The following is a 13,377-nucleotide window of genomic DNA, read 5'->3' as shown; positions in this document are numbered from 1 at the left end:
AAATCTAATTTTGTATGTATCACTTTTGTTTTCTTTTTAATTTGAAAGGAAAAAAAAATAATAATGCTATATGAATTATATATTTATTTTACAAAAAGAATGATAAAAAAATAGGTAATACAAATTCATGAAAATCTATATTAATCCAAAAAAGTTATGATCAAATTTCATAAGCCAATATATATAAATTTCAAGTTATTATTCTCATATATATGTCCTAATGCAGTCAGGAATCCGTAAACTCTATAAAACCTATTTACATTATGAATTTGGCTTTAATTTTTTTTTTTGATCAAAGGAATTTGGATAATATCTTTTGATATAATTTTGTTTTTAAAATAAGAGAAAATACGTATGCATATTTCCTTCTCTCTTATAACAAAATATTATAATTTTTAATGTCTTTAAGCCAAACTGCTCGATTGGTGGAGAGAAACAAGCAGTTTTGGGTAATAGGAGGAGACTCTTCGCATCTATTTGCTCTGTTTCAACTTTCAAGGTTTGCCCAAGGTTCTAGCTGGAGTCAACGCTAACTTAACAGTTACGTCAAAAGCAGCAGACGATGGAGCTTTCTCTGAGCTTTACATCTCCAAATGGACGACTCTGTTGATTCCTCCGACGATACTTCAGATCATAAACATCGTCGGAGTTATTGTCGGTATTTCGGATGCCATTAGCAATGGTTATGACTCTTGGGGACCTCTGTTTGGGAGACTCTTCTTTGCTCTTTGGTCATTGTTCATTTGTCCATTTGTTCATTTATACCCATTACTCAAGGGGGTTGCTTGGGAAGAAAGATAGGATGCCTAGAATTATTGTGGTTTGTTTTTTTCTTCTCGATTCGATCTTGACGCTCTTATTGGTTAGAGTAATCCGTTTGTGGCTAAAGGTGGACCAGTGTTGGAGATATGTGGTCTGAACTGTGGAATTTAAAGCTCTGTAGTAAAACAAAGCCTAACATGCTGTTTCATGGTGAAGATTTGAATATAAGCAGAAGAGTGAAGGCGTGTTTCGAAAAGAAAAAAAAAAGCAGAAGAGTGAAGGAGTTTGTGTTGGTGATTTGGAAGCAGGTGTGTTGATGACGATGACGTGAACTCTGTTGGTGGTTGTTGGGTGGTATTGTGTTGTAACAAAGATGTGCAGTTTTTCTTACAAGTTTTAATTATTTTCCTGTTTTCCCATCTAAATTAATTATTTTATTTATAATGCTATAATATAGTTTATTTTTGGAGATTATATATAATCATAGATAGAGTTGTTTGCTTTTATTTTCTACTTTGTTAATAATGGATGTTAATGTTTTCCAGCTTTTATATATTCACTGTTTTCTAAGATTGTCTCCCATGTCTTTCTATTATTTTCTATATTTTTCTCAAAAAAAATAATTTTATTATAGAATTACTCTATTTTATGGAAAGAAAAAAAAAGGTTTGGCTTGGAGATATTCTAGTATACTCCCATTCACTTTTTTGGGCTGATTACTAAATAAATTAAATATTAAAACATTGATATTAGTAGATTATCCCATTTCAAAATGCTTGCTCAAAAACATCTAAAGCCAAAGTTCAAAAGGAAAGCTGAATCTGGCGCCTGTGAAACCACCGGATGTCACGCAAAAGATGAGACGACGATCGGATTAGAACACGTCAGGTGAAACATAAGGGCCCCCAAATACGTGTATATGCCGTATTGAAAACGCAATGGCTATGCATGGACTCCATCAAATCGTATAATTGAAAGTCAAACGCATATCTCTCTTACAAAAAAAAGGAAAAATGAAATTTAGTAAAGGGCCTCATCAAAGATGGACACAAAGGAAGCCGTTGGATCAAGTAATTTAAACAAATCTTAAAGTCGGGTTACTAATCTTGACGGTTCAGGATGTAGTGATTAATTAATTTTTTTGGTCAAAAAGTTATTAAAATTTTAAAATTTATTAATTCGGGTGCAAGAACAGCCAGGCGGTTGTCATCTGTTTTCAGTGGTTTCCTTTTTCATTTTCCTGGTTTAATAGTTTTCCTTTTTTTCTCTCTATTTTTTTTTCTTTTCTTATATAAAAGACGAGAAAAGCAACAACTATACGCGTAAAAGTGATTAGAGTAGCAAAAGAAAAAAGGGTCGTCGAGAGATAAATATTCGATCGAGAATCAAGAGTGTCTTGTTGATTTGATTTATAAACGATCGATCAAATGGAGGTGATTGGTTTTACGGGAGAAACAGAAGTTGCGTTTTCGGAGACGGAGATGGAAGCGGCGGAGCAGCTAGTGCAGTTGAGCGAAGATGATACGTTGAGTTGTTGCAGCGGTACAAGCTGGAGCATCAGCGAAGGCGGAAGCAATGCGAAGAGACATGAAAATTTTGTTAATTCGGAGAGTTATGATATGGTCGGAAATAAGCAAAACGACGGCATACAGACGATGCATAAGAATGTTACGGACGGACAAAGTTTTGTGACGGCAATCAAAGAAACCAACATCATCATAAGGAGAAATAAGAAAAAGAAGTTTCGGTCTCTCGCGAGTATTTACAGAGCGACGAATGAGATGAGCTAGGTAGCTAGCTCGCGACGTTGGGGTTGATGGCTATTTACGTTTTAGTGACGTTGCCTAAATCGTGTTTTATGTCATTGTTTCCGCTTTTTGTATGTGATATGATTCCATTAGCGTTTATTAATCAGAAGATGTGCTGGAAGCGAAAATGTTGCTTAATTTTTTCTTCCAAAAACAACTGTCGCTTTAAATAAGGGTTTAACGTTATGATATGTTTTCGCGCTAACAGAAAAATACAATAATAGCATTTGCCTAAAATAATATTTTTTCATTGCATGAAATGTCGCATCGATTGAATAGAAGGCTATGATGATTAACAATAACAACTAAGAAAAAATAACGAGTCACAACTACCTATTACAGAAAATGATCAATGGAAACAATAATATATGATACTTCGTTCTTAGATTTTGTAAAACATATTTAGATTGTTCAGTTCCACTATCACGTACTTACAAATTCTTTGACAGAAATATTAAAACCTTTTTGGTAGCATCTTTATCTCTGACAAAAACGCAAAGAAATGCTCAAAATGTTATAAACTACAAACATATAATTGTTCATTTACACAAAAATAAAAAAAATTAATTGCTACGATTTAGATCTTAAACATCATCTTATAATATTGGGCCCAATGAAACAACGGGCTGAGTAAATCACATTCACGGATCCCCCATGAGCCGGGGGACCCACATTCAGCGCTTCAAGTTTCTCTTGTTTATCAATTTACCCGCCACTTGACTTCCAAGAGAAGCTCTCACGTTTCCTTATCCCAGAAGCTGGCGGGAAAATCTCAAAACTTTCGCGCGGGGCAAAAAAGTCAAAATCAAAAAACAAAAACAAAAGGCACAAAGAAACCCTAGCCCACCCACTTGTGCTCCTTCCCTCTCTCCACTCTAAATCTATTTAGCACACTGTGCGTGACGTTCCCTCTTCTCTCTTATCACCAGACTCACTCAAACACACACACACACGCCCACCAACTGTTCGATAGAAGAAAGATGTACGTTGTGAAGCGTGACGGAAGGCAGGAGACTGTCCACTTCGACAAGATCACCGCGCGTCTTAAGAAGCTTAGCTATGGCCTCAGCGTTGACCACTGCGACCCTGTCCTCGTCTCCCAGAAAGTCTGCGCCGGTGTCTACAAAGGCGTCACCACCACTCAACTCGACGAGCTAGCCGCCGAGACCGCCGCTGCTATGACCGCTAATCATCCTGATTACGCCTCCGTTAGTTCTTAATCCTTTTTTTTTTTAAATTTCAATTGGATTATACTAGATTGCATCTTCCTGATTTGATTGTTGATTGATGTGTACCCAATAGAGAACTGTAATCAAGCTTTTTGATTGTTTCAATGGTTATGTATCAGTTGGCTGCAAGGATTGCTGTGTCTAATCTCCACAAGAACACTAAGAAGTCGTTTTCTGAGACGTGAGTTTTGTTTTTGTTCTTTATATCAGTGATTGATATGAGTTGACATTGATGTATTTTGGGTATCTTCTTCAGGATTAAGGATATGTACAATCATGTCAATGAGAGATCTGGACTTGCATCCCCTCTAATTGCTGATGATGTGTTTGAGATCATTATGAAGGTATTTTGACACTCAGTCTTGATTCTACGAGGATTTAGATGAATAGTTTGCTGAATTGTGTGTTTCTTTGGTTGTTTCAGAATGCTACACGTTTAGACAGTGAAATCATTTATGATCGTGATTTTGAATATGACTACTTTGGGTTCAAAACTCTTGAGAGGTCATACCTCTTAAAAGTCCATGGGAAAGTCGTTGAAAGGCCGCAGCACATGCTCATGAGGGTTTCTGTTGGCATTCACAAAGAAGACATTGATTCCGCAATCAAAACTTACCATTTAATGTCTCAGAGATGGTTTACTCATGCGTCTCCGACTCTCTTCAATTCAGGAACTCCAAGAGCTCAGGTAATATTCTTATATTTCCGTTTATAATGGAACTTGTTTCTGCATTCGTTTTACTGATGTGCGGTTTGAAATGTTTGGATATTGCAGCTAAGCAGCTGCTTCCTGATCTGCATGAAGGATGATAGCATCGAGGGAATATATGATACGTTGAAAGAGTGTGCAGTTATAAGTAAATCAGCTGGGGGTATCGGTGTTTCAGTTCACAACATCCGTGCAACTGGAAGTTACATTCGTGGCACAAATGGAACATCTAATGGTATTCTTCCAATGCTGCGTGTTTTCAATGATACTGCTCGCTACGTTGACCAAGGAGGAGGCAAGAGAAAGGGTATACATTTCATGGCCTAGTATTATCATGATCGTTTCTGAATTGCTAGTTCAGTTTGTCTTATGTATATTTATTTTGCAATTGGTTAAGGAGCCTTTGCTGTATATCTGGAGCCATGGCATGCTGACATTTTTGAGTTTCTGGAACTCCGGAAGAATCATGGGAAGGTACCCTCGCGAGATCACTCACTTTCCCTACAATATAGTTTGGAATTTGTTAATTCACTCTCACATTATGCTTTATTTTATATTTGTTCTATTCCAGGAAGAACACAGGGCTAGAGACTTGTTTTATGGTCTTTGGATACCGGATCTTTTCATGGAAAGGGTCCAGAGTGATGGGCAGTGGTCACTCTTCTGTCCTAATGAAGCTCCAGGTCTAGCAGATTGTTGGGGTACAGATTTTGAGAGATTGTACACTCAGTATGAAAAAGAGGTGAGTGATTTCATCTTCGGTTTTACTACTTTACTTTCAGAATTCAAACTCTTGCATAATACAAGCTATTTCTTTATCCATGGATTTGAACCATTTCTGGTTGTTTTTATCTATAGGGTAAGGCTAAGAAAGTTGTCCAGGCACAGCAGCTCTGGTACGAAATCTTGACATCCCAAGTAGAAACAGGGACACCATACATGCTCTTCAAGGTAAGCACTGTCGTAACTATGTAGCAACTCTGTATAATTATATAACCTCAGCTTCTCACTCTTTCTTTTTGAAAATTTACTGTAGGATTCATGTAACAGGAAAAGCAACCAGCAAAATCTGGGGACCATAAAATCTTCTAATTTATGCACTGAAATCATCGAGTACACAAGTCCAACAGAGACTGCTGTGTGCAATCTTGCATCTATTGCTTTACCCCGGTTCGTCAGGGAGAAGGTGAGTTGAAAATGGTGTTTTAGTGTTTGATATTGCTTTGTTACTTAGTGCTTGACTCTTGACATATCTTGCATCTCACAACAGGATGTCCCCTTGGACTCACATCCATCGAAGATCGTAGGCAGTTTGGGCTCAAAGAATCGTTACTTTGATTTTGACAAGCTAGCCGAGGTCAGCACGGTTTTTTTGCTCATTTCGATTAGCTTCCATGTCTGCAATTTTGATGTTGACGTTTTTGCTATAATCTGTATCTTCAGGTGACTGCAACCGTTACTGTAAATCTCAATAAGATTATTGATGTGAATCACTATCCTGTGGAGACGGCCAAAACTTCAAACATGCGTCATAGGCCTATCGGTATTGGTGTACAAGGTCTTGCAGATGCATTTATCCTTCTCGGAATGCCATTTGATTCCCCTGAGGTAAACTTCTAGCACAAGTGAATCAAGCTTTCAGAGTAGTTTTGTTCTCTGGTCTGAGCAGCTTTTTTGCAATAATCTCAGGCTCAACAACTGAACAAAGACATATTTGAAACCATATACTACCATGCGCTCAAGTCATCTTCAGAGATTGCTACTAAGGAAGGTACATACGAGACATACCAAGGAAGTCCTGTGAGTAAGGTATGTATCATAATCTGAACAAGCATTTAAAAAAAAATATATGTTCAACATTGTCATAAGCTCTTCTTGTTGCTAACTGCTTGGCTGGCGTCTGGGATGCTTTTTGTAGGGTATTCTTCAACCTGACATGTGGAATGTAACTCCTTCTGACCGCTGGGACTGGGCTGCTCTCAGGGATATGATATCAAAGAATGGAATTCGAAATTCTCTTCTAGTAGCACCAATGCCAACTGCTTCAACCAGCCAGATTCTTGGGAATAATGAATGCTTTGAACCGTATACCTCAAATATTTATAGTCGCAGAGTCTTGAGGTATGTTGTTGTTCAAGCAGATAAGAGTGTTTCACAAAGTTATGTTTATGCTTTTCTCCGAGGCTTAATCATGGTCTTTCCTTGTATTGTCAGTGGTGAGTTCGTAGTTGTGAACAAGCATCTTCTTCACGACTTGACTGACATGGGACTCTGGTCTCCTACTCTGAAAAACAAGATAATATATGAGAATGGTTCTGTTATTAACGTCCCAGAGATTCCTGATGAGTTAAAAGCAATTTACAGGTAGAGATTTTGCTCATTCTTTTATGCTCTGGTTACTTTATGCTGTTCCTGTTGTTTAACCTATTTTGCAAAAATTGATTCAGGACTGTTTGGGAGATTAAGCAGAGAACAGTGGTTGATATGGCAGTTGATCGTGGATGCTTTATAGACCAAAGCCAAAGTTTGAATATACACATGGACAAACCCAACTTTGCGAAACTCACTTCCTTACACTTCCACACTTGGAAAAAGGTAACAACTTATCTTTAAGCTGTACTTAAACTCTCAATATTATTGCGAGTAGGAATGTTTCAATATGATTGCATCAATCGATCTCACAAGTGTTATTGTTGTGAATATCAAAAAGGGTTTGAAAACGGGAATGTACTACTTGCGATCACGTGCTGCAGCAGATGCGATTAAGTTTACAGTAGACACAGCAATGCTAAAGGTAAACAACCAACACTGTTCTGTCTTAGTTACCTAGACAGTGAAATTGACATTTGCGTGTGATGCAGGAGAAGCCAGATGTAAGCAAAGAAGATGAAGGAACAGAAGAAGACAATGAGACGAAGATGGCACAGATGGTTTGCTCTTTGACAAACCGTGAGGACTGTCTCTCTTGTGGAAGTTAAAAACACAAACAGTATAAGATACAAAGTTGATCAAACAAGTGTGCTTGCGTCTCTTTTACATTTGTGTTTGATGTGTGTAGTGTTAAGTACAATATAACGTAATCTAGTTTCTATAAGATTGTCTTGTTATTCTTGTGTGAAAGTTAAACAAGTGTCTTTCTTTTCGAACTCTGTAACAGTAAGAAGTTGCCCTCATTTTCTTTTAAATAAAATATCTTGGTTTTAGGAATTAGACCAAACGAAATAGTCCTGCAGTTTCACAAATTTTATACCTCTGATACGGCATTCTATCAATTTTGTTAAAACACTAAATTGCCCGTTCATTATATTGGAAGAACCATATAACCATCAAAATCCAAACGTACCAAACAACAAAAATCAACTTCTATCGCCAAGCTGACCAAAAAAAACAAACAGGTACAAGGCTCTCTTTAGACCAAAAAAAAAGAAGAGAGCCAACAAGGATAGCCACGAGCCATATAACGATAGAGATTTGAGGGTAATTCTTATAATTACTCTTTTTGCAATTAACCATTTGTTCAGTAATTTATATATGTTCACAATAATTTTTTTGTTCAACAGTGTTATCCTTTTCTTAACACATGAAAAATAAAAAAATTATTTAGTTGTAGGCATCTAAAGATACAAGTGAATGTGTGTTCAGCCCAAAATAATATGGGCCTTATAGAAATCAATATATAGCCCATTACTACTACCATCTCGATTGTTCTACGAGGAAAAGGAAGGGAAAAAAAAATCGGGTAGATCTGGGCCGTTGATCGTTTGAGAAAGAAGAAAACCCTAATAATCGGACGCCTCCTCGCTTCTTATATAAATACTTTCATCCATCTCTAAACTTAAAACCATTCAGTTAGAGTTCCGTCTCTCTTACAAGTCTGTCTGATTTCATCTAGTATGTTCTCGTGTCGTAGTTGTTTTATGTTGTGTTATCATATAATCCGATTTTTGGGATTGGTTAGTGATGATAAATCCAAAGGCTTGTTTCTCAAAACATTCGCAGTGGCCGCCTAAGAGCTTTCGCCTTTCGCCAGGCTTGAGAGTTAATGCTGCTTCTATCCTTCCTTGGATGTCTGAAACTTAGTATTATTGTCTTTAATTCTAATTTGCATTAGTTTTAGTTTATTACATTTGGGGCTTAGTTTAATATTAAGTTCTATTTTAGCTGAATTTGGTTTCTTAGTGCTAATAGGATTGAACAAAGTCCCAAATATTGTAATCCATCTGTTTCACTTTGTCAGCAGACTTAATTGGTGTCTTGCTGATCATTTTATGATGGGATATGGTTTTGATTAATTAGAATTATTTAATTGGTCAATGATGATAAACGTTTAAGGCTTGTTTCTCAAAAACATTCGCAGTGGCCGCCTAAGGCTTTCGCCTTTCGCCGGGCTTGAGAGCTTATGATGTTCTTATCCTTCCTTGGATGTCTGAGACTACTATTTCCTTTTTTTTTTATTGTTTTTATTATTTTTGTGATCGGTTGATGAGGATAAACCATAAGGCTTGTTTCTCAAAACATTCGCAGTGGCCGCCCAAAGCTTTCGCCTTTCGCCAGGCTTGAGAGCTAATGCTGCTTTTATCCTTCCTTGGATGTCTGAAACCGATTCTTATTCTATAAATGTTGTGTACTTGTTTAAAGAAAGATCTATGAGGATAAATGTTAAAGGCTTGTTTCTCAAAACATTCGCAGTGGCCGCCTAAAGCTTTCGCCTTTCGCCGGGCTTGAGAGCTAATGCAGCTCCTATCCTTCCTTGGATGTCTGAGATCTTTCGTTTTTGAAATAGTTTTCTGTTCTAGTTTTGTTGTTTATTGTATATTATCTATCTTGTTTGTGTTTGCTCAATTGTGCAGGTGTTTCTCGATGTTTGCCCCGTTGCTTTGCAATCTCTTGCAATTTTTTTTCTAGCATTGCTGATAGAAGAAAATAAAATTATTTTTCTTGTACTTGTAAGTTGTAAAATCCATCTCTTGTATATAAAATCTTAAATAAAAAAATTAATGTTGTATCTATAGTCGACAATCTTCCATTTGTAAGATCCATATCCTTGTATTCTTTAATTATTCAGAGTATTCATTATTGAGACCGATGTAACCTATAAAACCTCTCTCGATTACTAACGTTAGTTATCGTTTTCATTCTAACGAGGGTGTTAATTTTTACTTTCTTATAAATCGATATTTTATTTTTATGATTAGTATTATATATTTTATATGTGTCATAATTTAATTAATTGCATAAGTACTTTTAGATTTTTATACATCATAATCGAACCTGAATCAAATAGAGTAATATGATTACTTTTGGTTATTTTTAGTTTAATTTGAATTCAACATACCCGAATTGAATCGGTTAATATTCTTACTTTTCATACAAATATCCGTACCGTGTCAAATACATTAGTTTTTGGATATTTGTAGGTTTGTATATATCAAGACTGAATTCATCTGGACCCGATTCGAAACACACATGAAAATTTATAATACCGAAATGAAGTCTAGTTTCAAAACTCAAAAAGCATGATAACCCACAGAAATAACTCGTAGCTGAATAGTTATCCGAATGTCCATGTTTAACCGATACATAAGTAAATAAAAAAAATTATTAACCATTTTGAATTTTTATCACAAATAGAGTGATTTCATTCAAATATGTCGAATTATTATAGTTAATATGCAAATAATCCTGGCAAAATATTATAGTAAATATAATTAATGAGATAGTTAAAAAGTGAGAAAATGAATGTAAAAGATAAAATAAAAAAAATTGAAAACAAATAAGTTTTGTTTTTCATGTCACTATTATATATCATATATATGTCATCATATAATTAATCATATTTTATATGTACCATAATATAAGTAATCATATAATTAATATTATTTTATACATACCATCATATAAATAATCACATATATTATATTTATAAACTTAATATGAAATATAAAAACCATAATTTAAGTTGGTGTTTTTAATTAAGTTATGTATTGTATTTTTCTTATATATAGTGAAAATATTTTTTAAATGGTTATTGAAAAATATTTTAGTAAATTTTTTAAAATATATATATATATATATATATATTTGAATCAATTATTTATATAAATTAATTTTAAGTTATTATTTTGATTTGAATTTTGTATAGAAATAATTAAAATTGAGAAAAATGAATGCAAAAGATAAAATAAAAATTGAAAACAAATAAATTTTTTTTTGTACTTTTGTAATAAATGATATTAACTTATTTAGTAAATATAATAGATGAAGGGTTAGAATTGATTAACAATATAATAAAAATCTTTTAAAAAATCAATTAAGATAAGCAAGTATTATTTTCTACGGCTATCCATGTTTCCAAACAATTCTCATTTATACTACTATCCATGTTTCTAAACAATTCTCATTTATACTACTATTCAAGTTTCCAAACAACTCTCAAATGTACTTCAGTTTTAATAATATAGATGTAAAGCGCCTCCCGGTCCTTTATTTGTCATATCTAGCTGAAACTACCTGCCAATGATAAAAATATATAATTATGCTGCTAACAAGATCATGCCTGATTGTACGAGCTTCTATCCTTCCTTGCATGTCTGAGATATTTCAATCATTCTTGCTTGCACGTCTCTCTTGTTTTATGTTAGCTCAATTGTGCGTTTGCCATGTTGCCTTTCAAGTTCTTTAACAAGAGTTCATGGTTTCTTGTACTTTTGTAGATTGTAATATAATAATGGATGATATAATAAAGAAATTATTGTATCATTGTAAGATCTCATCTCCTTGTATCTATATATAATAGCAAATTTTAAATTCAACAGATATATTTACTCTGATACCGGCATCGCCGACGATTCCAATAGCTGTGATCATCATTCATCAGTAATGGAATCAATCCAAAGGCATGTTCCATCAGCTATGCCCATCTCTCTTCCGGTCTCCTTGTGGTCTTGCCGGTCTCTCCGCCGGTATGGCTATTGGAATCGTTGGCGATGCCGGTATCAGGTAATTGATAAAACCCATGTTCTCTTAATGATCATGTTTATGAAGTTGAACAGAATCGTTGTTGTGATGTGTCATGTGTGTTGCTTGTCATATGCCACTTAGAGATATGTGTTTGGCTTTGTAATAAGAGTTATTTTCACTCTAGGGCAGTTTACGTGTTTCTATGTCATAAAAAAGCACTTCCCGCTACTGGGGCAGTTTTCATGTGAAAAGACCCAACTTGCCCTCAGAAAATCCTAACCGGCCTGTTCATTTTCTTTTTTCTTAGTTGGATTGTTCAAATTTCAAAATTTAAAATCTAGGTGGTGGGCCCACGGACGGATATTATAGACGGATCTGTAAGGATAATTATTCACTTTCAACTTCGCTTTTACCGAGACCGGAGAGGGAGAAACCGAAGCGGCGATAGCGAGCCAAAAAAACGACGGCGAGTTTCGGCGACGATAAACAAGATGTCTCGACGGCGGAGTCTGCGTGGTAAAGAGATTGCCGTTGGTTAGTAATGCGCACCCCCCTCTTAGTTTGATTTAGTTTTGCTGTCGATTTGTCCCTCAAACGAGTGTTTTTTTTTTATTGGAACAGACGAGGTAGAGGTTGTACCGGCCAGTCTACCGGAGAGGTTATTTACAACAGATCGTTTCCCCTGCGAGAAAATCAACATGTACTCTGCTATAGATTTTCTGCTGTGCGTTAGAGACGCACTAAACGGCATCGAGGAGATGGCGATGCTCCTGAGATCTTGCTTTGGAACCCTATTTAGGTTTCCTGTCCGTGGGGTGCTGATGGGCAAAGTGATACACGGGATGCTGACAAGGCAGGTGCTAACGAAGAAAGGAGGGTTTATTTTGTTGCGTAGTGCCTTTGTACTTGTGATGATTGCGTAGGGAGGGTTTATTTTGTTGTGACATTGCAGAAAGGGTTGGAGGTTGTTTTTGGTTAGGGCCCTTGTTGTGTTGGATGTTTCATTTACTATCGGCTCTCTGTGTTGCAAAACATGTTATGTCAGCAAGTTTTTTGTATTATCACCTATGGTTGGACGTTTAGGAAACCAAATCTTATTTATGTAGTTATTGTTGCATTTTTGGTTGTCGAACACAAGCAAGTTGGTATACATTTAGATTTAGTAAGACTGTATGTTATAGAATGTACATTTGGGGTTGTATGAAAAACGAGTGCACACATGTACAATTATAGTATGCGATGTACACCTGGCGTATGTACACGATTCAAGTTGGTATACATTTAGATTTAGTAAGTCTGTATGTTAAAGAATGTACATTTGGGGCTGTATGAAAAACGAGTGCACCCATGTACACCTATAGTATGCGATGTACACCTGGCGTATGTACGCATGTACAGAAGCGCTCTTGTATGTGGATGCGTAGGAGGAACCGTTTGGCGTTAGTGTGAACACTATAACTTGTAAACGTGTACTTAAAGTAAATTTAATGTATGAACTGACTCTCGGAAGAGTACATGTGGACAATGTATTGAAATGTGCGACATGTGTGTAAGGTGGAGGCGGAGGATGTATTTGTGCGAGTTAGGAACGACTGAGGTGTACAGGTGTACGTACGAGTTGGGAACAATATACGTGTACATGTCTACATCGTAGGTACACATGTACACAAGCGCTCCTTTATGTGGATGCGTGGGAGGAACCGTTTGACGTTAGTGTGAACACTATAACTTGTAAACGTGTACTTAAAAGTAAAATTAATGTATGAACTGACTTTCGTATTGATCTTTGTGTTAAGTTGATTTGGTGTGAAGAAAAATAGAAAGAAAACGAGGAAGATGTGCGGTGGTGAGCGGAAGATGAAGATGTTGGGAACTTGGTAAAATCTGGACCGCACAAATGAAAAGTCAA

At 35.9% G+C, this 13,377-nt stretch overlaps 2 protein-coding genes and 5 non-coding genes across 7 annotated transcripts; all 7 read left to right on the top strand.

Annotated features, from left to right (window-relative positions):
* Positions 1-2,180: 2,180 nt before the first annotated feature.
* On the top strand, positions 2,181-3,117 carry LOC117127530 (the record flags this gene model as incomplete). Its single annotated transcript, XM_033278106.1, has 1 exon — positions 2,181-3,117. A coding segment is annotated over one exon (372 nt), but the record flags the coding sequence as incomplete, so codon positions are not given.
* Positions 3,118-3,336: 219 nt separating this feature from the next.
* LOC103835128 (ribonucleoside-diphosphate reductase large subunit) lies at positions 3,337-7,718 on the top strand. The gene is made up of 17 exons (XM_009111227.3): positions 3,337-3,778; positions 3,919-3,980; positions 4,056-4,143; positions 4,224-4,487; positions 4,575-4,815; positions 4,906-4,982; positions 5,080-5,250; positions 5,367-5,459; positions 5,545-5,694; positions 5,779-5,865; positions 5,952-6,116; positions 6,198-6,317; positions 6,427-6,629; positions 6,723-6,872; positions 6,956-7,103; positions 7,219-7,302; positions 7,370-7,718. Exons 1-17 carry the CDS (start codon positions 3,551-3,553, stop codon positions 7,484-7,486), a joined length of 2,448 nt encoding a protein of 815 aa, XP_009109475.1. The 5' UTR covers positions 3,337-3,550; the 3' UTR covers positions 7,487-7,718.
* A 742-nt stretch (positions 7,719-8,460) lies between these two features.
* Positions 8,461-8,585, top strand: LOC117127576. Its single transcript, XR_004450596.1, has one exon. It is a non-coding gene; the product is annotated as a small nucleolar RNA SNORD14 (small nucleolar RNA).
* Positions 8,586-8,686: 101 nt separating this feature from the next.
* LOC117127592 lies at positions 8,687-8,790 on the top strand. Its single transcript, XR_004450612.1, has one exon. It is a non-coding gene; the product is annotated as a small nucleolar RNA snoR99 (small nucleolar RNA).
* Positions 8,791-8,816: 26 nt separating this feature from the next.
* LOC117127598 lies at positions 8,817-8,942 on the top strand. The gene has a single exon (XR_004450618.1). It is a non-coding gene; the product is annotated as a small nucleolar RNA SNORD14 (small nucleolar RNA).
* A 43-nt stretch (positions 8,943-8,985) lies between these two features.
* LOC117127587 lies at positions 8,986-9,109 on the top strand. Its single transcript, XR_004450607.1, has one exon. It is a non-coding gene; the product is annotated as a small nucleolar RNA SNORD14 (small nucleolar RNA).
* Positions 9,110-9,149: 40 nt separating this feature from the next.
* On the top strand, positions 9,150-9,274 carry LOC117127609. Its single transcript, XR_004450629.1, has one exon. It is a non-coding gene; the product is annotated as a small nucleolar RNA SNORD14 (small nucleolar RNA).
* The last annotated feature ends 4,103 nt before the right edge of the window (positions 9,275-13,377 follow it).

This window comes from Brassica rapa, chromosome A08 (genome assembly GCF_000309985.2).
Source record: "Brassica rapa cultivar Chiifu-401-42 chromosome A08, CAAS_Brap_v3.01, whole genome shotgun sequence".
Classification (NCBI taxonomy): Eukaryota; Viridiplantae; Streptophyta; class Magnoliopsida; order Brassicales; family Brassicaceae; genus Brassica; species Brassica rapa.
Note: the sequence above shows the minus strand (reverse complement) of the source record. Positions and strands in the feature narration are given on the sequence as shown.